We start from the raw sequence: 23,505 nt of genomic DNA, 5'->3' as shown, positions 1-23,505 counted from the left end.
GAAGTAATAAGGTCTATATTTCACTGGTGTACATTCGGTTAGAGTGAGTGGCGTTAGGCTGAGCTTTCTAATAAAAGAAAATAATACCTATATACCTAAGTACTTATAAATAATTTGTATAGATACCTAGTTAGAAAGATTGTGTTTATAAAAAATACATAAGTAAATGTTCCACAATCACATTATTTATAACTAAATTATATTTTTAAAAGAAATTCTCAACTTTCAATGTTGGTATTCAAATTCAATATATTTATATTTAAATAAACCAACTTATTATTATATAAAGGTATTTTTATTTTTACCTTATTTAAATAAGTACCAATACCTACCTACCTATAGTTACATAGTACATACCTACCTACATAACTTTCCCGCTGCCTCTTCGAGCCTGTGCTGCGCTATATCTATATGTATACCATATGTGAAGAATTTAATAATGAACCAATGAACCTTTCGCTATGTTATCCTCAGTATCGATATTTTTTCTTTTTCTGGTCAATCAATACCACCAATTGACATTTTTTTTCAGAAAGCAGACCACACCATTTCAGAAAGCAGAACGTGGCACAGAAACAGCATAATGTAGCAGGACCCTTACATCCTATAGTAATTTAGTAATAGACCATAGTAATATTGATATAGTTAACATAGTCATCATCATCAAACCGGGCACTTTAATTTTCTACACGATAAACTCTCTTTGGAGGGAATTCTTTTTGTTATTTTGATTAGTGGCTTTTGCTTGTGCTAACAAAACAACACAATATCAATGATTCACAATACGATTTACATCTCCTTGGTTGCGAGCGTGGTTACAAAGCAAAAAGCCTATCTAGGAGGTATGAAAGAAAACATGCTCGATTTTTCTAGCTTTTCATACGAGCTATGTTGCTTATTAATTTCCGAACGTATTGTATCTGTCATCTGTCAAATGTAAATGTCATACAAACGTCAGTTAACATTGAACTTGTGGGAAAGTAGCTTGTGGATTTGTGCTAGGTTTCCCGTATTTTAATTATTTTTATTACGATTTATGACAAATCTGAAATTCCGCTTCATCTCAAAGGCACCGCGATAGTGTATTCAAGGTTTATTTTCATACAGTGATCAGTGACCAATCCCGTAAAAATGTCTCCTCACGTAAGTAATTATAATGTCTCATCTCTATACTTAGTTGTGACTATAATAGCTGTATTTAAGTTATTAAAGGGCGTAAACGATGACACGATGTTGTTATTGGGAATAGGGCGGGAACTCTCCTTGACCTAGTTTTGGTATAAACATGGTAAAATGATTGATGATGAAGCCTACTATTGATTCACTAAAAGTACCTTTTTATGAATCATTCTTATAAATGATTCATGGAATGCCCTCCTAGTTTATAAAAAAAATCTGTACGTACTTGCTTCATTAAAAATAAATTATTTTAATTGTAAGTAATTACAATACTTTATCACTATATAGTAATAGAACAAAGTCGCTTCCCACTGTCTGTCCCTATGAATACTTAGATCTTTAAAACTACGCAACGGATTTTGATGCGGTTTTTTTTTAATAGATAGATAATGCAAGATACATTTACAGAAATTATATCTTAAGATCTAACTTGACTTAAACAGTGTCTAAAATGTGCTGTGCCAATGAAAAGGCCAGAAATCAGCTAAATGTTGTGAATACAAAATGTAACCACAATACTGTATTAGCCTATTAATTTGAGCTTTGAAATAAAAAAATTTGATTAATGTAAAGTTAAAGCGGTGAGAGCCTAGTGGTTAAGATGTCCACCTTCTTTCTGGGAGGTTGGGGGTTCTATCCTTTCTACTACTACTAACTAACTGACTGACTACCTTTTCAGACTTATCTGTTTTTGAAACAATTAAATAATCACTTGCTTTAAAGGTGAAGGAAAACATCGTGAGTAAACCTGCATGCCTGAGAGTTCTGCATGTTCTCACAGGAGTGTGAAGTCTGCCAATCCGCATTGAGCCAGCGTGGCAGACTATGGCTTAGGCCCTTCTCACTCTGAGAGGAGACCTGTACTCAGTACTGGGCCAGTAATGGGTTGATCATGAATATAAAGTTCTCATGAGATGCTGAATTGTTTGTTCTGGTTTAGCGTGATCCTACAGTAGTGGGAGTGCCAAACTTCAATGCTGCGGAGGATGCCGCAGCCCTGCGAGCTGCTATGAAGGGGCTGGGAACAGATGAGGAGGCCATCATTGCCATCCTCACCACTCGCTCCAACGCCCAGCGCCAGGCCATCGCACAGGCCTTCACTCATGAGTATGGCAGAGTAGGTACAATGTTTTAAAGCCCAGATACTAAAACCTGTCTTCACTTGCTTTGTGGTGTGATTGTGATCAAGTGTATGTCTGTAGTTAGAATTTTTTTTTAGGAAAATGTTGTTTTTTTAGGAACTTTGCATTGGCAGAGTAGGTTCAATGTTTTAAAGCCCAGATACTAAAACCTGTCTTCACTTGCTTTGTGGTGTGATTGTGATCAAGTGTATGTCTGTAGTTAGATTTTTTTTTTTAGGAAAATGTTGTTTTTTTAGGAACTTTGCATGAAAGCATTTCCTAAAGCATTGAGATGTATTTAAATACATTAAATAAAAATACTTTTTATTCAATTAATCTTTTACAAGAACTTTTGCATCTACCACTGATTCTGAAGACCTATGTATTTGACTGATAATGCTTTTTAATAAAATTGTTTGATGTCACTCTCTTATGAGTTCTGTTAATAATTAATTATTGTTGCCTCTGTTTACAATCAATTTAGTTTTTCAAGAGTAAAGTTTTAAATTGTATTTCTTTATTACATTTGCCCTCTAACAAATAAACCTGGAATAGCGGTAGAATAGTTATACTCTGTTTTGTCTTTTTCCTTCAAATGTCAAATTACTGATGACAGAGAGAGACAAAACAGAGTATAACTATTCCACCGCTATTCCAGGTTTATTTGTTAGAGGGTAAATCTATATCTAAATATATAAAAGGAAAAGGTGACTGACTGACTGATTGATCTATCAACGCACAGTTCAAACTACTGGACAGATCGCGCTGAAATTTGGCATGCAGATAGCTATTGTGACGTAGGTATCTGCGATAGGGTTTTTGAAAATTCAAACCCTAAGGGGGTGAAATAGGGGTTTGAAATTTGTGTAGTCAAATCGGTCTGGCAAGTTCTATAAAATCTGTGAAGCTTGCTCTCTTCCTAGGACATAATTGATGACCTGAAGTCTGAGCTGGGCGGTCATTTCGAGGACGTGATCATCGCCCTGATGATGCCACCTGCGGAGTACCTCTGCCGCGAGCTGCACCACTGCATGGACGGGATGGGCACGGACGAGACGGTGCTGGTGGAGATACTGTGCACGCGCACCAAGCCCGAGATCGCCGAGATTGTGGACGCGTATGAGCGACGTGAGTATGATCGTCCCAATGTCATGTTCATGCTGAGCAAGACCCTGGTCTACTTTTCTAAGTCGTGGAAATTCAGGCCACCCACTGTCATCCTGGTATTGTTTTTCGGTATAGCTTCAAATTTACTTATTTCATTTCTTGAGCATTTTATTTCAATGCAAGATTATTATTTTCTCCATAGTGTACAATCGTCCGCTGGCCGAACATATGTGCTCGGAGACCTCGGGCGACTTCCGACGTCTGCTCACCCTCATCGTTACAGTAAGTCGGAAGTAATTCATTGAATGGCTTCTTCATCTTTTTGTTGTACCAACGCAGCACAATTTACTTCGCCGAATGTGACTAATTCTGGCGTACATCATCTCTAAAGTAAACCAAACATTTTACGACTGATCTACAGGTATGGGCTATCCATTTTGTAGTGGTCCCTGTAGAAAAGGTTTACACTAAATTTAGACCTGTCAATGTAGTTTAGTTAACAGATTGTGTACTGAGAAAACATGATGGAGGTTGATCGATTTGTGTCCTACTAATTTGTACTGAATTTCGCTTCACCTGTCTTGTCTTCATCAGTGTCTTTTTAATGTATATAACGGGTACATACCACGATTAATTTGGTGTTTTTATTTGTCGATATTTCAACTCAATTGCACGGGTCTTGGTCACGACGGGACTGCGGTGCTGCGAGAGATGAAGTTCGAGCTGTCAAGGGCCGTAGCGAACTACCCTCTTTCTTGTCTGCAGGAAAGCTCGTAAAATTCCAGCGAAAAGAACAAGAAAGGGGGGAGTTAAGAGGAGGTTAGAGGGTAGGTTAAAACGACAAATAAAAACACCAAATTAATCGTGGTATGTACCCGTTATCTACATTAAAATATGTCGTCAAACCACGAAATAAGCTTATAATCATCATTGTCTTGATCCATAGCATATACACAACTCTTTTACTTTATTTTAGTGTTGATAAAAATGATTGAATTACTTATGAAATGGACTAAGAGCCACTGCGTGCCAGATCTCCGTTATTTTATAAAAGCTGAAAGTTTCTCTGCGTATTGTCTCCAACACAGGGAGGAACGATCAGCGACTATGAAGTTTGGATCATGGAGGCTATGGGAGATAACAGGTAACAAAGGTGTAAAAAATTATACGTCAAAGTATCAAGCCTAATTTTTTATATTTTCTTCGGAATAATATTAGAAGTTACGTCATGCATTGCCAGACACTGTCGTGGCAACGCCCTGCCAGACGCCCTTAAAGTTTAACAATGTTTTAACAATGTTCAGGCCTCTGGCAGTTTCTGTTTGCCTTAAAATTTACCATTGTTAAGCTAAGTGTAGTGTAAGTGCAGAGAAACTTTCATCTTTTATAAAGTAACGAAGGTCTCGGCACGCGCTGGCTCTCTCTCTAAAATGTTTGTTAGATTAACAACCAATTAATAATTTCGCCATAATAAGTTTATGAAATTTACTTTTTGTTACTAACGGATTAATTTGTAATGCTTATGCTGTTGATTTTCTTTGCACTAATTAAGTACACTTATTAGTATAAAATAAAAAGAGAACAATGTCCAATACATCGCAAATTGTATGATCAGTCAGTGAGTGAATGAGTGCGTCGTATTTATTTATTTATTTATTATTTTATTATACACTTTATTTGTACCACCGCAAGAACGATTACAATAAAAGAACAAAAAAAACAGACAGAAGGAAGATACAAAAGGCGGCCTTATCGCTAATTAGCGATCTCTACCAGGCAACCTTAAGAATAGGAAAATATGAGGAAATACAGATTGCGGGTGGTGTGTAATACAAATAATTATGATATACGTACATTCAAATAACTGCTACATACTAATAGTATTTCGCTTTTATGTATATAGATATCTCCTAGTTGGCTAATCGCCGTTGAAATTGTCTGCTATGCCGAAATTCTACCATGAGAACATTATTAACTAAATAAACCAGCTTTTGTCACATTCTTTACTTTCGCTTTTGCTCGAGATTTGTGTGCGCCTCGGATGAGCGACAAAAAGGTTAAACTTTCACTCCACGATTAAGTATTTCCAACCATACGTCTTTTTCTAAATAATTCTGGGTCAGATCTTAGCCTAAGAAAATTATTTAAAAAAGGTTTTACTTTGACTTTGCTCAAACTTAAGAGTGTCTCGTTTTAACTGCCTCAAGTCTGAGCAGTCTGAGCACAGCTACGCAGTATGCTCGATAGATCTCGTAAAGTTGCCTATTGAATAAAATAAAGAAGGTATAAATACTATCTGTCCCGGCTTACTCACGTGTGTAGTCGACGTTAGCCCGACTAGTTTCGAACCCATACGGGGTCCTTTTTCAAGGGAGTCCGTCCGCGCCCGCGCCGCGGTTATGACTCAATAATTATTTATAATGGAAATCACTCACGGTAGTTTAAACGCTAAAAAAGAAGGTATAATAACATTTTATAAGAAAACCTCGTTTTATAAAACTATAAAACCCATGTCGACTAAACTATGATATTAATCGTATTAATATTTAATTTCAGTCCAGTCACTTAATTTTTTTTGCGAGTATAACAGAAATTTTAACGTTATTTTACTATAATGTGGCTAATTCCGTTGTACACAATCTCTAAACTAAACTAAAATGGCATGTCTAAGTCTATTGCTATCCCTTTCATAATGTTGCTTGCGGAAAAGGATATCACTAGATTTAGACCTGTTAATTTAGTTTAGTTTAGAGATTGTGTACAAGAGAATCAGCCCCAATTGTTGACTTAAGTCCTGATTGACCAACCGATGTGTACGTTAACTGTGAGTAAACCTGTGATTTAGTATGGACGGGAAAGAAACAGAAAATTCTTTGTTTCTTTTCCGGTTTTGCACGGTTTGCGGTAATTCTAAACGTTACTTTAAAACTCTAGAGCCTCGAATAGTCTATACCAATTCAAACAAAAATACTTCATCGCTCCTCTGAGGCGTTAAGAACAGATGACACGTATTAATCAGTCTGTCCGTAAGGGTGCTCGCGACGAAGAGGCCGGTGTGGACCCCGCACGCGCGGCCGAAGCCGCCCAGCAACTCTACGAAGCTGGAGAAGCCAAGTGGGGCACCGATGAGGAGATATTCAATAAGGTAACCTATTGACGGAGGAAGCAGGTTTCAGTATCTACTTGAGTGTACCTACCCTGTGTAGGTATAGGCAGTGGTGTGCAGCTCATAGAGGCATAAACGCACTGCTTACCCTCATTGTAATAAATCAATGCTTATTTTTCATTATACCCTGCCGTAAAATAAGTTTATACCTAAATGCATACCCTGACTTGAACTCCTGTGCACGCCACTGGGTATAGGTATAGTGTGCATAGTTATTTCAAATTCACAAATAATCCAACATCGCAAATGGTTCATAACCTAATAAATATGGACTTTAAAAAAGTATAAAATAGAAAATAATTTATTACATCCTTTTCCCTTCGAGATAGTGGCTGATTTTTTACGGCAATTTTATTTACTTACCGACATTTTGAAATTAATTTGTGTTGTAGTGTCTTGAACCGTTAAAACAAGACAATCAGGTGGCTCGAACTTATAGTGGTATCTTCAGTTGGAAATAAAAAAACCCGGCCGAGTGCGAGTCAGGCTCGCGCACCGAGGGTTCCTGCAACTACAGTCGTATTTTTTCGACATTTTGCACGATAATTCAAAAACTGTGATGCATAAAAATAAATAAAAATCTATTTTAGAATGTACAGGTGAAGACCTTTCATATGATACCCCACTTGATATAGTTATCTTACTACGAAAATTGAAAATACTATATTTATATTGAATATATTAGTTCATGACCACTATTTAATATTTTTTGTGTGATGTAACCCTAAATTCAGGGTTTTCAGATTTTTCCCCTTATGTCTGCTATAAGACCTGCCTACCTGCCAAATTTCATGATTCTAAGTGAACAGGAAGTACTGTAGGTTTCTTGACAGACCGACAGACAGATAACAAAGTGTTTCTTATAAAAGTTCCTTGTAAAAAAGTTTTTCCTTTTGCGGTACGGAACCCTAAAAACGTAAAACATGTCATGATACGTCAGATTCTAGCCCACGAGAGCTTCGCGCAGCTGCGTCTGATCTTCGAGGAGTACAAGAACCTGTCCGGCCGCACGATTGAGCAGGCAATCAAGGCGGAGATAGGCGGCGAGTTAAAGGACGCGCTCTCCGCTATTGGTCAGTATAATCATAATCATTTGCTGATAGTAGGACCTACATAAGGAGTTGTTACACTAAATAAATACACTCATGTATATTTCCCAAAATATGGCGTGAAAATCTGTATTAATATTATAAATGCGAAAGTGTGTCTGTCTGTTACATTTTAACCGATTTTGATGAAATTCATAACAGACATAGGCTACTTTTTAATTAGGAAAATCAAAAAGTTTCAAATCTTGTTGGATTAAAAGCACTTTTAAGAAAATAATCAGCTAAAATGCAATTTGAATGACATCAATTGAGTCAATTGCTTCGACATGATCGTGAGACATTCTCAGACACGTAAGGAAGAGTCCAATTGACTATTCGAATTAGTCATATTTTGCTTCACAATACGCCATGGTAAAAAAAATTAATTAAACTGTGGTATTAAATACAACGCTAGGTTACTTATTTAATGGTTTCCCTCCATTATTAAAAAATATCTTACATTCTGTACTTAAATTATTTAATGGTAGTACCTACTAAATCGAATTCGGAAATACGAAGTGTACCGATCACAATTTTACAGCACAAAAATAAATAAGAATTATTTTTGAATTTAAGAGTAAACAGCAAGTATTTTTATGATTTGCTTTATGCTTATTAAGCATAGGCTGATATATTAATAGGTACTTATTGAATGAAATCCAGGCGAAGGTTAGGTTATTGAAAGGTGCATCGAAATCAAATATCTTTATTTCATGTAAGTCAACTTGTGACTAACAATATGACAAGGAAGCAATTTTTACTGTTTACGAGCCTGCAAGAAATTCAGCAGTTAACTCTTGAACGCAAATTGTTACAATATTACGTATGTAATCATTAATTAGGATGGCAGCAGGCCAATTATTTTAATTACTTAGATAAATACACAAAAGACAAAACGATATACATTATAATCTGTAACAATTTATTACAATACCTTGACGACAGCTAGCTGCCTGTATAAAGCCGATTACTTCCATGCAACTTCTACGAAGTATATATTTTTTTAATTGCTGTTCCGCGCGCTAATACCTTTATCCACAGTGGAGTGTGTGGAGAACTCCGCAGCGTGGTTCGCGACGCGTCTTCGCGGCGCCATGCAAGGGATGGGCACGGACGACCGCACTCTCATACGCATCGTCGTCTCGCGATCAGAGATAGACCTGGAAGCTATCAAGCGCGAATACGAGAGGCTATACGACAAGACGCTCGAGAGCGAAGTCCGGGTACGTCAGGGTGCATCGTTAGGACCCATACCCTTCCGCGTTTACATTTACAGTGACAACGACGCAACGTAGTTCCCTCAAGACTTACAAGCATCGTGCCAGTTAGAACTAAAAGCCGTTAGCGCTGTAAAGGGTATGTCAGGGCACTCCAACTGGACCCATCCCTCTCCTTCTTTACATTTTCAGTCAAATGTCTACTTCTTGGTATACTCAACGTCCCCACATAGTTTCCCGCTCACAGGTCGACCTGAAAGTTTATCATGAAAAACATGAGCGTTACAAAACGTTTACGACATCAAGGTACTCATTCAGGTTCCTAGTCTTTTACCTTTTCAGTGAAAACAACGGAGCGTTATCCCAACGTCTTTACATCTGAGTAGTTTCACACTTCAAGCCTACATTGTACAAGCCATCGATCATCAACACGAGCGTTTAGCAAAACGCTGAGGGTACGTCAGGGTGCACACTTGGGACCCATTTCGCTCCGTCTTTCCATTTCCAGTGGAGTGTGTGGAAAACGCCGCAGCCTGGTTCGCTCAGCGTCTGCGCAACGCGATGCAGGGCGCCGGCACTGAAGATAAGACCCTAGTGAGAATCATCGCGAGCCGCGCGGAGATGGATTTGGGGACTATCAAGAGGGAGTATGAGAGACTCTACGATAAGACGCTGGAGAGCGATATATCGGTTAGTCTCATTTCATATAATATGCCCTATTCAAATGCCAACAGCGATTTGACATGTCCTAACTTCAATATGTTACGTTTGTGAGTAGATAAAATTAGTGGGAGGTGTCAAACAGTTACGTTGGCTTTTAAACAGGGTTATAAAGGGCATTGGATAGCGATGCTTATTTAAAGTTCGTGTTTTATATTTATTTTAAAAATACCTATAGTTATGGAATTTTAGATAATTTAAATTATTGTGAATGCATTTAAAAAGAAATTATCATTTTTTTGTATTGAACTGAGTTTATTAATCAAAAAGTTTTTTTGTTTATCGCTATGCAAAGCCCCATCCCAAATATCTATGTCATTAAAGTTCACCATGCACGCTTCTCGGATCTTCAACACGGCAATCCAATTAAAGCACATTATATGCACGAAAAATCTCTATACCTAATTAATAAACTATGACAAACAAAATTTTTAATTCTAAATTATTTTGAAATTGTACTCTATTTGGCCGCTGCTTTACTTGTATGTTCTATTTATTCTGAATGTAATGTGTTTTAATTGTAAATATATTTTCATTTCGCTTCTTTTGGTGACTGGATCAGGAGGTGAGGGTTTTTTTTAATTTAATACACCATAAAACAATTATTATTTTAGGATTTAAACTATCGTGAGTGATTTCCATTATAAGGACCCTGGATGGGTTCGAAACTAGTAGTAACAACCTATACTTATACAACAATTATTTATTCTACTACCTACCGAATGCAAAGTTTTTGAAAAATTTTATCATGAGAAAATAAATTCTAGTATAGAGAATAGGGATTCAATAGAGGAATTTTATATTTCAATTTTAAAATTATTTTTACAATGCGCGGTCATACGCCTTATATTCGGATGGGACTATTTATTAGTATTATTACTACTACGTACTATTTCTTTCGTGCTGCTTGCTATGTACCGAAGAACCTACAAAATCATTGATCTTTTGCACTGAGAAGACCATTATATTATTTTCGTAGTAAATAACAACCACTACAATATATTATTTTCAAAGAACTTATTTATATTTCACGCTTATTAACACTTGCGCGTTTCTTTCCACGCATGTCGCATCGTGCCGGTCGCTGATTGGTCCAATAACGTGTTATGCGCCAACGCAGCAGGGCGAGACTTCTGGCGACTACAAGCACGCGCTGCTGGCGCTCCTCGGCCCGGCCTAGGCCACAGTGGAGCCCTAGGCCTCGAGTTGTGGAAGATCGGAAGATTGGTGTTATGTGTATGCAGCTTTCGTAGTGTGTAAGATTGTCTTGTATGAATCTGGATTTATACCATCTTTTATTTATACTTAATACTCAAGTTCTTGAATTCATTTTTGTATTGTACTTCCTTATCATTTATTTACTTGTTAGAAAAAAAAGTTTAAATTTTTTAAGTAAATTGTTTGTTTCCACGCAATATTAGTTTTTGATTGTATGATTAATTTATTTTGTAATTCTATCAGTTGAGCATAATTTTTTGTTTTGGCGAATTGATTGTATGCCCGCCTTATTTATAATTTAAAATTCAGTATTAATTTAATTACTTTTGGTATCTAGTGATTTTGACTTAATTGCCGAAAATAGATTTTTGCATATATAATTATAATTAAAATTAGACTTGGGCCGCTCTTTCTGTCTGTTTGTACTGTGTATTTTGTCTATGTTTGATGTATTTGTTAACTACACTCAACGAATAAAGCATTGATTGCAACTTTTTTGATAATTTATAAAATAGAAATAAGTACCTACTCAAATGTCCTCACTTTGGTTAAATAGAACACAAGAGCCTTGAGCAGTGCCTTTTCAGAAAAGTTAATTTGCATAATATAGAAAATTATATTAATTTTTATGCTGATAATAACAAAATATGTAACACAACTTATATTATTGGATGTTAATTATTAGAAATTTTTATGCAATATAGGCGTAGCTATAAAGAAATGTTAATTTTGTGTTGATTCCCAGTTGATATTAGGAAAACATTCCAAACTATTTTCTCATTTTAGTATTTGGCCTTCATTGTGAACGAAGCTTTAATTTATTCTTGTTTGATAATAAACTATTTGATTCCTCAAAAATGGTTTAAATTTTAAATTATTCCTACACATCCCTCGGTTAATTCCGGACTAATAATTATCTTCCTGTGTTGGGGACAATACACAGAGAAACTTTCAGCTTTTATAAAATAACGAGTCTGGCACACGCTGGCTCTCTCTCTACAAGTACGGATCCCGAAGTTTAGACTTAGGCTTAGATCTATAGAGCGCACTTTGACTTAGCTGCCTAAGGCCCGGCGCCCATTATCGGCATCGGCAAGGAACAGGATCCTTCGGCATCCTACATGCAAGCGCACACTGTCGGAAACTATGCTTTGGCATGCTGCAACGTTCTTAGGGATGACGAGGCGTCCTACAGCATGCCGCACCGTCCTGTAGCTTGCCGAAGCGTCTCAATATCGTATTTCTCGTCAAAACAGTCTCAGAGTTGTTACAAGCTAGTTGTCTGAGTTGTATTTAATATGGTGGACTGGGATCTAGTGCTCATAGCAGCTCTTGCTGAAGAAGAAGAGAAATCTAATCAATCAAGAAGATTTTGGGTGAACAACCTTTGGAAGCTATCCCCGAGTGGTGCCTCGGCGCCGGCGGCGTACCGAAGGATGCCGAAGCATCCCGAAGCATTCTTAAGGCTGCCGATACAGCAGCCTCAAGCATACCGAAGCGGTATTTTTATTATAACGACCATATATAATGGAAATTTCTACTTTATTGTCATTATGTTAATGTATATTGCTATTTGCCACCTAAAATCCTCAGTCGTGCCGATGCCGATAATGGGCGCCGGGCCTTAAGATTGAGTTAAAACTAGACAGATTTATGTGAGAGATATAGCTCTGTCTCGTTTAACTCTGTCTTAAGTCAAAGTGCGCTCTATAGATCTCTGCCTTACAGGTAACTCCTGATCATATAAAATCGTTATAGTATCGTTATATATATATTTTATCATTTATTTAGATGAACTACAGATGGAAAAGTTGGGAGATGAATGAAAGTCGAAGGTCGTCATAAAACTTATTTATTCTTACGCCTTTCGCACGCAGCATCCATCCAGACGCAAAGATACCCATAGACAATTCAGAATCATCCCTAGTAAATATATAATAATTTACTTATAACATCATATTTATACAGAACACAATACAATACTTTTTCATCTACGAATAATAATATATCATACTAGCTGATGCCCGCGACTTCGTCCGCGTGGAATTAGGTTTTTCAAAAATCTCGTGGGAACTCTTTCATTTCCCGGCATAAAAAGTAGCCTATGTCACTCTCCAGGTGTCAACTATACCATGCAAAAAATCACGTTGCGATGTGATTTAAGGACAAGTCAATAAACCAACAAACAAACACACTTTCACATTTATAATATGGGTACTGATTTTTTGTCCGAGAAGATAAGAGTTCCACAAGCTTTTTAAAAAACCTAAATCCACGTGGATGAAGTTGTACAAGATATTTCAAGAGCCTCAATAGCTAAACTGGTACAGGAGTGGACTGAAAACCGAAAGGTCGCCGGTTTAAACCCCGCCCGTTGCACTCTTGTGGTACCTACTCCTAGCACAAGCTTCACGCTTAGTTGGAGAGGAAAGGGGAATATTAGTCATTTAACATGGCTAATATTCTTTAAAAAAAAATAAAAAATTTGCCCATAGTCCTCTCACACAATTAGCAAGCCGTAACAATATTTTCGTGTCTTGTGCGATGCTTTTTCTTTTGCATTTATTTTGAAAACATTTTAAGTACTGAATAAAATAATTAATCTTCTTTTAGAGGTGTGGTCTGGCAACAGAGGCGATTGAGAAAAATAAATATTTACACGCAATATGACGTCACATGCTGCCATACATGAGTCTAATCATTGCACATACCATTGTTACAACTATAGTAACTAATACACTCAAGATAAATTCTTAAAGCGATAACACGTATACCTAGTATTTTTTACATAGTTTTTATTTCGTTTATAGCTTTTAATAATAATATATGATAAAGAAAAATCACTTATAATGAGGAACATAAGCTCAAGACGAGTGCTTTGTGAAGACCAAGTTGCTTTGTATCAAGCTTTAGGTATTTAATTAATAAGGTTTAGAGATCATCCGTGTAGCGACGATTACGCACTGCACTACCGTCATCTGAGGTCTATCCGTCATCCGTGAGAGTACCAGCGATTGTCTACGACGTAATATGTCATAAACTCCCATACGAAACAAAAATGAACGTATTTTCACGGATTCGGGTCGGATGAGTGCGTAACCGCCGTTACTTATAAAAGTAATATTACCATTCAACTTCCGTGACGCTTCACACTTGTAACGATGTCAAATAAGGATTGAGGATAATTTCTTGTTAAATTGAAAGAAAGGATATTAATACAGTACGCGGCCTAGAGTAATGTACAACATCAGCCTTTAGAATGACATTATGGCTTTGTAGAGCGTTGTCTCTGTCACTCAAATCTATATGACGTTTAGTCGGTCTCAATGACAGAGGCGGTGCTCTAAAAATTTTGCTATCTCCTTCTAATTTTTTTTTAAAGAATATTAGCCCCGTTAATTTCCCCCCTTTCCCCTCCAATTAAGCGTAAAGCTTGTGCTAGGAGTAGGTGCTACAATAGTGCAACGGGCGGGGTTTGAACTGTCGATCTTTCAGTTTTCAGTCACTCCTTTACCCGTTGAGCTATTGAGGCTCTGCATCATATTTCCAATACAGATTTTTCTTCACTCCATTTAACGACAACTCTCAATAAAGTCATAAAATGCGCAGTCCCTTCAGTGTCGTTATATAGTTAACACTGTATTAGAGATATAGAATGCTTGATACAGAGTAACTTGGCAACAATTGCAAGGGAGCACTAAGCTACAAATGGGCAGTACATTGTGAACAGCACGCATCACTCCAACAGTTCGTTTACTCTTAGTTCTTACATGTGCGCTTTGTGTAAGCTATTTGTAATATATTACGTAATCCACAGATTTTACACCATTTCAATTACGATATAATATACGATTACAATATAAACTGTTATTTGAGGAGGTCATGTTATGGTCATACTTGTCTTTTTATTAATATCTACCTCAAGAGTACATTTATACAAGGGTCAAGGTATATTGACTAACTAGCTGATGCCCGCGACTTTGTCTGCGTGGTTTTCAAAATCCCATGGGAACTCTTTAATTTCCCGGGATAAAAAGTAGCCTATATCCTTCCCCGGGATATTAGCTAACTCTGTACCAAATTTCATCAAAATCGGTTGAACGGTTGGGCCGTGAAAAGCTAGCAGACAGACAGACAAGACACACTTTCGCATTTATAATATTAGTATTAGTATGGATTCGGTAATTCTGCGTCATAACCACCTGATCTTGGTCCAGACAACCTTGGGTTTTCCCAAAGAGGTCACCAAAGTTGATTTTTTTTTGTTTTTAATTATAGAATAAAGAGACAAAGTGGGGCCGATTCTCTTGTACTCAATCTCTAAACTAAACTAAATTAACAGGTCTAAATCTAGTGCTATCCTTTTCCGCAAGCAACATTACGAAACTTTAAGTTTAGTTTAGAGATTGTGTACAATTAACCACATTCTTATTTCCTTATATTATTATTCTCCTTATTCTTTTTCGAAAAATGTATTTCACAGTTTTAGTAAAACATACAAAAATAAAACAAAAATACAATCACGACATAACCGGCTCAAATAAATCATCCAGTTCACGTTTAATTCACTTTTGATATTATGCACTACACAATTTCACTCCACGTTCACTTTCCATTCACTTTTCATTCACTTGAGTACATAGCACACTTATCCAGGGGTGGGCGGTGGGCCCTCAGTCGTTGCCGTCGCTGAAGAACTTGGCCTGAAGCTCCTCTAGCGGCATGATCTGCTCATCTCCTAGTGCTGGCTGCTGCTCCGCTTTCGACTGCTCTCTGAGATCTGCAATTTTGTTTTATTTTATTTTATTTATTAGGTTAACTTATACTAATACATTAAAAAATACTTATTCTGAACATGAACATTCTAACACAATGTAGTCGCCATTTACAAGTTAACACAACATTTACAAAAATACATTACAATAATAAGTCGATGAAATACAAAAAAGACATGAAAGAAGTGTATCTAATACTATTAACTATGACTAATAAAATAAACTACTGAGTATGGTGAGAATTATTCATCATCATGATCAAACCCATCGCCGGTTCACTAAAGAGCACGGGTCTCCTCTCAAAGTGAGAATGGTTTTGGCCATAGTTTACCAAGCTGGCCATGAGCGGATTGGTAGATTCCACACACTTTTGAGAACATTATGGAGAACTCTCAGGCATGCAGGTTTCCTCACGATGTTTTCCTTCGCCGTTAAAGCAACTAATATTTAATTAACTAAAACGCAACTCCGAAAAGTTAGAGGTGCGTGCCCGGGATCGAACCCCCAACCTCCGATTAGAAGGCGGACGTCCTAACCACTAGGCTATCACAGCTTGTTATTATTAGTTTCTTTTAAATACCTCCTACAATTTTATATATAGTTCGGGACAGGTCAAGATGGCAATCGGGGTTGGTGGCTCAAAATGGTTAACGTCCACCGAAATTTTTGTCTCTGTCATTTGTATGGGATTACGTAACAGAGAGAGCACTATACTAATTTCTTTCTGAGGATAGAGGATAGTGATCACTTACCATGCCAGTGCTGCAGCAGAGCGTTGTAGTGCAGCGCGCGGTCGTGCTGCTTGAGTTGCGTGAACACGTGCACCAAGCCGCGGTAGTCGTATTCCAAGCCAGAATACCGCTCGCCGAATAGCTTTAGACCTGAAAACAGATTATTTACCTTTAAAGGAACTTTTCAGAGCCAAACCTTCAAAATCTCAACAGGCCATCAGGCCAAGAATCAGGTGTCGAGATATAATTTAAAATTTATAATTTTGCTTTTTAAAATTTATAATTTTAAGTTGTTAATTTTTGTAAGTATGTTTATGTTAGTTTGTACTCGTATTTTAATTAGTGTAATTGGCTTTATGGCCGTTCTAATTAAATAATAAATAAATAATAATAATAATTGGGTATTTGACTCCAATTTTTTTATTACTTTACTATAAACTAGGATAAAAATAATGACGTAAACTGAAAAAACTAATTAAATCGATCAAATAACAAAAAAGTTATATGCATTTAAATATTTCTGATTAGACAGAGATAGCGATATAGCATTTTGACGTCACACCTTACTAATGCCATAGTAGCTTCGTGCGGTTTCATACAAATATTCGTTTTGCGAGAAAGGGATAGAAGACCCTCCCATTCCAAAATTAAAATGCCTGTAACTTTGTAAATCTTTGTTGGATTTTTATATTTTTTTTTTAGGTTAGAGCGTCGGGCGGATCGCGCCACTCTAACCGCTAAGCTACGGTTCGCTTGCTGGCTGCTGCAAATTTGTGATATGTATGTTCACCCAGTACCGAAGCGACTGTTAATGCCATCTAGCAGCGACACTTTGCAGCTATCGAAACTACTTTCAAAGGCCCATATTACAAAGCAGCTCTTTTATTGCAGTTTTTTGTAGATGTAAACTTACTGGTGGAAAAAGAGGGAAATAAGGCGGATGGAAGTGAAACGTCACCTGGTTCGGAAATGACGGGCGCTTGTTTGTTGGGCGCGTCCAAAGTTCTTTGTCACAACCTCCTCGCTGATTTCTCTATTTCTCTGTTGATGGTTCGGGTAGATTTTCTTTTCTTGATGAATTTTCGGCTCGAGGGGAGAGGGATATACCACTCAATCGACCCGAGCAGACCCTTTCGCGTTATGGGCTGATTACACCTACCGAGTAGTGAAGCGAGACAGTAAAATGTCACTCGGGACGAGACAGTGCTATGGTGGTCGTTTATACGTATTTCGAAATTGCGCCGAGCACTCGTAAGTGTTTATACCAACCGAGTACTCGGCCGAAGACACTGACTCGCCACTGAACTCGTTAGGTGTAATCGTACCATTAGCGTCACGTCTCAAAGAGACGTGTTATATTTCCGGAACTGCAATGTGTCATCTTGACATAATAACTTTGTAGGTGTCACGGATGAGAGGGATATGGATTTGAGTGCGTTCAGGAATGTTAACAGCTAAAACTACCACTTACTAGACATGTGTCCGCTATAGCTTAACTTAATTGAAAACCGCTGCCGTGCCTATAGCGTACCGTGGCGTTATTGTCGTAGCTAGCAACGGTTATCACTATGACGAACCACCTGACAACGCAACGCTGCCAACTGGCAAATGACAATGCATTGTTTGGTTTTTTGGTAACTAAAAACGCAATAATTATGCCTTCTCTTTCTTTCTTTCACTGAAAGCTGAGAAGGAGCGGTTATTGGCTACCGGCTTAGTAACTAAGAACTTGATAAACCAAAGCCGACCTTATCTCTATTATGCTAAGGCTTCACTGTACAAGTACTTGTCCATTACACTTTGATCTATCAATTTTATTACAGTTAGCCTTAGAGTAATAGAGATAAGGTCCTCTTTGGTTTTTCAATCGTCGTGAAATGTTTTTGATTAACTGGACTGGGGCAAACTATCCGTGCAGGCGTCCACTATAGTTTGACCTATGTCAATGATCATTATAATTAAACTTTGCTGCTATGAACTTAAGGTTGTGATTACTTCACGATATTCATGAAAGTAAAATTGGTTTTATTTTAGTGAAATATGCGCGCGCTAGCTATACAGACGGTATTGATACGGCAGCTAGCTTAGTTACTACAACGGAAACCATTGCACAACTCTGATACCGATATTCGGCAACGGTTATCAATATCGGTATTAAAACTAAATAACTGTTGGATAACCGATGCCAGAAATAGCCAATAACGCCCATCTCTACCACTTACTAATGGATATTGAGCGCAGGTAGAGTTTCTCAGCGGCGCGATGCATGTTCATGTGGTAGTTGTAGAGCGACGCGAGGTGCCCCACGCTCAGTCCCACCTCGAAGTCCTCTGCCCCCAGCAACTCCTCTTTAATGGCGATCGCTTTTAGGTGCATTGTTTCTGCGTCCTGCAAATCAAAGTTCAACGTATCGTTATTAATGTTAGTATAGTTCTTGCAATTCACGAGGGCGAGTGGCTCGTGCTTGTGTTTAAAATAAAATAAAAATATTTTTTACTAGCCCGCGACGATTTACGTTTTTAAAAATCCCGTGGAAACTATTTGATTTCCCGGGATGAAAAGTAGCCTATGTCACTCTCCAGGACAAACCAACAAACAGACTTTCACATTTATAATATGGGTACTGATTCAATTAAACTACGGGAGCGGTGTCTGTGTGCCCGACCGTACCAAAGGGAGATCTCCCACCGAGCCGTTGGTTGTGCTCGGTAGCGCCAGCTGGGCCGACGGTTGCGTCTTGAAACTTCTTTATATAGTCCAGATTGCAGAAAACTCTGTTAGTGCGAGTACTGTCGGCGGTACATTTGTTCGGGACTACGTCATGAAATGTTATCGATTGAATAGCGCCATCTAGTTGCAACTGTGGCAACCGCCACAAATACCCATTTTCAATGTGAGTTTACCTGAAACTTCTGCATGCTCTGGTACAGGCGGCCGAGGTTGCCGTAGTGCTTGGCCGTCTGTACGTTCTTCTCGCCGAATGCCATCATGCTGAGCTCTAGCGCCGCCTTGTGGAGCGACTCCGATTCCTCTAGTAAACTTGGTTCTATGAAAAAAAATATAGCAATAAAATTTATTATAACCAACACTAATATTCTACATGCGAAAATGAATGTATATCTATTTGCTACCTTTACATGACCCATCCATTGAATCAACTTTGATGTTAAGTTCAGAAATAGGCTGCATCCCGGAGACAAAAATATTTTGGAAAAGTTCCCATGGAATTTTGAGAAACCGAAGTCCACGCGGACAAAGTCACGAGTATATTCTAGTCCATACTATCTATACAAATATTATGAATGCGTAAGTGTCTGTCTGTCGGCTTACTTTTCATGGCCCGTTTTGGTTTCTCATTTAACCGATTTGGACGAAAAGGTTGGCATAGAGATACAATGCGACAAGGCTATATTGGAGCGTGGCGAAAATCGGAACTAAGGTTGCCTTCAAGTGTCCCCTTTGTTCTTGTTTGAATATTCTAGGCCTTTATTCTCCAACAGCGCCCCCCTGTCAATGTCATTCAAGTGCCAAGAGAGCCTTGATGGACTGTAGCTTGCATCCTGGGGTTAGACATTGGCTACTTTTTGTCCTGGAACTCTGAGAGTTCCCACGAGATTTTTAAAACCTCGTGGATGAAGTCGTGAGCATGATCTTTTTGTTCAGAGATAGCTTGCATACCGTATACACTATACAGATGGATATAGGCTACTTTTTGTGCCCTAAAATAAAAGAGTTCTCGCGAGATTTTCAAAAACTTACAATCTTAGTTATATGCTTGAGTTTTTTCCAGTTTTCTTTTTTAATTTTTTTTATTCAGTTACCTCTCATATCCTGCCCGGCGGGTGTGTCGAGAGCAATCTCTTCTAGGATAAGTGCTTTGACGCGCTTCGCTGACGCCAGCAGCAAGTGGTCCGGCGGTACGAGGTTCTGGAAAATAATTCATCTTGATTATAATAATTTTACGAGCAGACAATATATAGACCAAGCTGATAAAATAGTTTCGTCTGTAAAATATGATGTGTATAATAAGTGGAGTAATTGAAGATATATACCATGTGTTGCTGGAGTGTGTTCGGAATGAATCATTCAGGTTAAGTTTGTGTAATATTTTGGATTCTAATTGAAATATTTTTAATTGTGTTACCTTTCTTTCTTTCCCTGCGAGTGATCAGGCCAAGTTATTATATAAGCTAGTTAAATATTATTTTAAGATTAGAGGGTAAGATTTTGGTGATTTTGTGTTAATTGTTTACCTTACGAAGCGACATAGTCACTAAGTGACTAAGCTTCCAAATAAAGAGAGAAAAAAAAAAAAAAAAAATATGATGATTATGGTTTGACTTTTGATAAGTGCTCTTTAGATCACAAGATCCTTTTTTTCATCAATGTGGGGTAAAATACTTTTTAGTTTCACATAGGGATGTATGGTATCGTTAAAAAGAACTTTTTAAATAAAAAAAGCATTTTTTTTAAATTTGTAAGTGGAAAAAGGCTAGCAAAGTACCCATGAATGGTTTTATACAAAACTAGCTTATGCACGCGACTTCGTCCGCGTGGACTACACAAATATCAAACCCCTATTTTAGGGGTTGAATTTTCAAAAATCCTTTCTTAGCGGATGCCTACGTCATAATAGCTATCTGCATGTCAAAATTCAGCCCGATCCGTCCAGTAGTTTGAGCTGTGCGTTGATAGATCAGTCAGTCAGTCAGTCAGTCATTCAGTCAGTCAGTCAGTCAGTCACTTTTTCCTTTTATATATATAGATTATGGATTGTAGGTGTGAAAATTGAAAAATCACTTTCCACGAAAATTCGTCAGTGAATAAATGAAAATGATTTTAAAGTAGCAGTAATGTCCATCGTTAATTATATAATTATCACCATACCTCGATGATCCTGATGGCGCGCTCGGCGTGGTCCCTGGCCTTGTAGAACCTGCCGGAGGAGTACTCCAGCACGTAGAGCGCGTAGGCCAGGTCCTCCTGCGCCGTCGCCACGTGCAGGCTGCTGCGCCCGAACACGCGCCGCAGGGTGCTCAGCGCCTCCTGTCCAATTACAACATATACTTATATTGTATATGCGAAAGTGATAACCTATATGTGTATGAGTGTATAGTGATACCTGATAACTTTTTACGGCCCATCCGTGCCGATTTTGACGAAATTTTAGAGTTAATTTTATTTTATTTTTCATTACCAAAATTGTAATTACAAAGTATTGTTGACTTCAATTCAAGGCTCTTTAGGACTAGGTCAATTTTAGTTTGCTGTTATTGTGTTTCGACTCTCGAATTCTAGCAAGGTTGGTGAGATGTAAAATCTTATAATAAGCGTACAGTACCCGTAGTATAAGATTTTACGTCTCACGAAACGTTGCTAGAATTCGAGAATCGAAACAAAATAACATCAAAGTAAAATGGACCTAAAGAGCCTTGAATTGAAGTCAAAAATTCAATGCCACTGATTTTAATTTCGCAACGTTTCCGCTTGGAGCGCTGGCTGTAGATGTGTAGACAAACTTGAGCTTTAAAACAAGGCATTTAAGATCCAGTTTACTATAACGCGGAAGTGTTTCGACTTTCGACTCTCGAATTCTAGCAACGTTTGGTGAGACGTAAAATCTTATACTACGGGTACAGATAGAAGCTGTAGTCGAGATGCTCAGCTGCGTAACGTGGACGCTACGCACTGCCTAACTAACGCTACGCCTTGCCGCACGAGCAGCCTCACTTTGCTACGCGGCGTAGCACAGTACACACTGGTGGAGCTACGTACCTCGTATACAGCGACACTGTGCGTTATAGAGTCGATGTTGAGCAGATAGAAGCCGTAGTCGAGAAGCGCAGCTGCGTAGCGAGGGTGCGCCGGTCCAAAGGCCGCTCTAGCTAACGCTACGCCCTGCCGCACGAGAAGTCCCGCTGCGGAGAAGCGTCGCTTCACTACGCACGCTTTGCCGCATGCGCGGACTACTTCGATTGTGATTCTACGGACATCAAATAAAATGCAAATATTTTATTTCGACCATATTCAGAGGATCAAATAGCCTTGTTATTATCCTACAGACTTTGTTCTGCCGCATATGCGGTAAAAAAGATTCGCCAGTTGACAGACATAGAAACGGCGAGACTAGTATATTTTAGTTACTTTTACAGCATTATGTCATATGGTATATTATTATGGGGTAGTGCTGCTGATATTAATTCTATTTTTGTGCTGCAGAAAAGGGCTGTTCGAGCCATATATAGTATGGGACCACGAGAGTCACTGAGAACTAAATTTAGAGAAGTTAAAATTATGACAGTGCATAATCAATATATTTTTGAAAATTTATTGTACGTCCATAAAAACATAAATAAGTTCAAGAAAAAAAGTGACTGTCATAATGTAAATACTAGAAATAAAAATAAACTTGTAATTCCCACCTCCAGGCTAAGTAAAGTTAGCAATTCATTTATTGGAAAATCTATAAGTTTTTATAATAAGCTTCCAGAAGACATATTGGAGATGTCTCTCAACAAGTTCAAGGTTTTCATAAAACGTAAACTAATTGAAAAATCCTATTACAATGTAAAGGATTATTTAAATGATAAGCAAGCTTGGGAATGAGTTGCTTAACGGATTGTGATAGTTCTAATAAGTTTCAATAATTTTGTAAAGTGGTGATAATAAAAAGAATACCCGGCTGAGTTTGTTGTGGGCTCTTCTCAGACCTGGGCGCGTTTGGAACCCTCGTAGCTTTAGTTTTAAGTTTGCGTAATTATCACCACTATATCTTAGAAATCCAACATCTGACCATCAAAAAGCGTTATTAATTACCTATTTTGAATAAATCATTTGACTTTGACTTTGGTGATAGCAGACAGACAGGACAGCGCTCTCAAAGCGCACTGGATGTCTGGATTAGTTAATAAATATATTATTTAAATTAACTAACATAAAATAAGTTCCTTACTGTAACGTGTACCTAGACGGTCTCGTTACACCTTTATTATAATTGTTTTCCTTTTTATTTTGCAATAGAATTTTGACACTGACAGGCATTTGTTTACATCGGTAACATAACCTCTACCCATTATTATCTTCAAGGAGACCATAGATCAGTGTTTTGACAGTTGTTTTTTTTTTAAACGAAATTTATAGTAATTGATGGAAGACATTTGACATGACTAATGACTTGTCACTT

The 23,505-nt window shown here is 37.7% G+C and overlaps 2 protein-coding genes across 11 annotated transcripts in view; one reads left to right on the top strand and one right to left on the bottom strand.

Moving 5' to 3' along the window:
* Positions 1 to 944: 944 nt before the first annotated feature.
* AnxB10 (Annexin B10) lies at positions 945 to 11,674 on the top strand. Of its 10 annotated transcripts, none has more exons than XM_069503200.1 (9): positions 945 to 1,143; positions 2,120 to 2,296; positions 3,224 to 3,428; positions 3,610 to 3,689; positions 6,439 to 6,552; positions 7,514 to 7,646; positions 8,703 to 8,894; positions 9,387 to 9,568; positions 10,719 to 11,674. In XM_069503200.1, exons 1-9 carry the CDS (start codon positions 1,132 to 1,134, stop codon positions 10,776 to 10,778), a joined length of 1,155 nt encoding a protein of 384 aa, XP_069359301.1. In that variant the 5' UTR covers positions 945 to 1,131; the 3' UTR covers positions 10,779 to 11,674. The 10 variants fall into 10 exon arrangements, 7 of the variants coding, with proteins under 7 accessions (XP_069359301.1, XP_034832055.1, XP_034832057.1 ...); XR_011237580.1 differs by having other exon boundaries at positions 946 to 1,143; positions 6,427 to 6,552; positions 8,703 to 8,884; positions 10,722 to 11,674; XR_011237581.1 differs by having other exon boundaries at positions 946 to 1,143; positions 6,427 to 6,552; positions 8,703 to 8,884.
* Positions 11,675 to 14,359: 2,685 nt separating this feature from the next.
* Positions 14,360 to 23,505, bottom strand: part of Pat1 (Protein interacting with APP tail-1) — a 67,071-nt gene continuing 57,925 nt past the window's right edge. Inside the window, exons 7-13 of the mRNA XM_034975850.2 lie at positions 22,098 to 22,305; positions 21,210 to 21,368; positions 20,144 to 20,249; positions 19,226 to 19,368; positions 18,545 to 18,710; positions 16,344 to 16,472; positions 14,360 to 15,596 (exon numbers count right to left, since the gene is read on the bottom strand). Of these exons, the coding sequence (XP_034831741.1) occupies positions 15,490 to 15,596; positions 16,344 to 16,472; positions 18,545 to 18,710; positions 19,226 to 19,368; positions 20,144 to 20,249; positions 21,210 to 21,368; positions 22,098 to 22,305 (1,018 nt within the window). The 3' untranslated portion in view covers positions 14,360 to 15,489. The remainder of the gene's footprint in view (positions 15,597 to 16,343; positions 16,473 to 18,544; positions 18,711 to 19,225; positions 19,369 to 20,143; positions 20,250 to 21,209; positions 21,369 to 22,097; positions 22,306 to 23,505) is intronic.

The sequence above is a fragment of the Maniola hyperantus genome, chromosome 15, assembly GCF_902806685.2.
Source record: "Maniola hyperantus chromosome 15, iAphHyp1.2, whole genome shotgun sequence".
NCBI classification, from domain to species: Eukaryota; Metazoa; Arthropoda; class Insecta; order Lepidoptera; family Nymphalidae; genus Maniola; species Maniola hyperantus.
The sequence above is the reverse complement of the archived record's forward strand: the minus strand, read 5'-3'. Positions and strand labels throughout refer to the sequence as shown.

Excerpts from the sequence above, each read along its gene's own strand:
- AnxB10 (XM_069503200.1), top strand. Across the intron at positions 3,690-6,438 it reads TGCTCACCCTCATCGTTACA|GGTGCTCGCGACGAAGAGGC; the intron begins GTAAGTCGGAAG and ends TCTGTCCGTAAG. Across the intron at positions 6,553-7,513 it reads ATGAGGAGATATTCAATAAG|ATTCTAGCCCACGAGAGCTT; the intron begins GTAACCTATTGA and ends ATGATACGTCAG.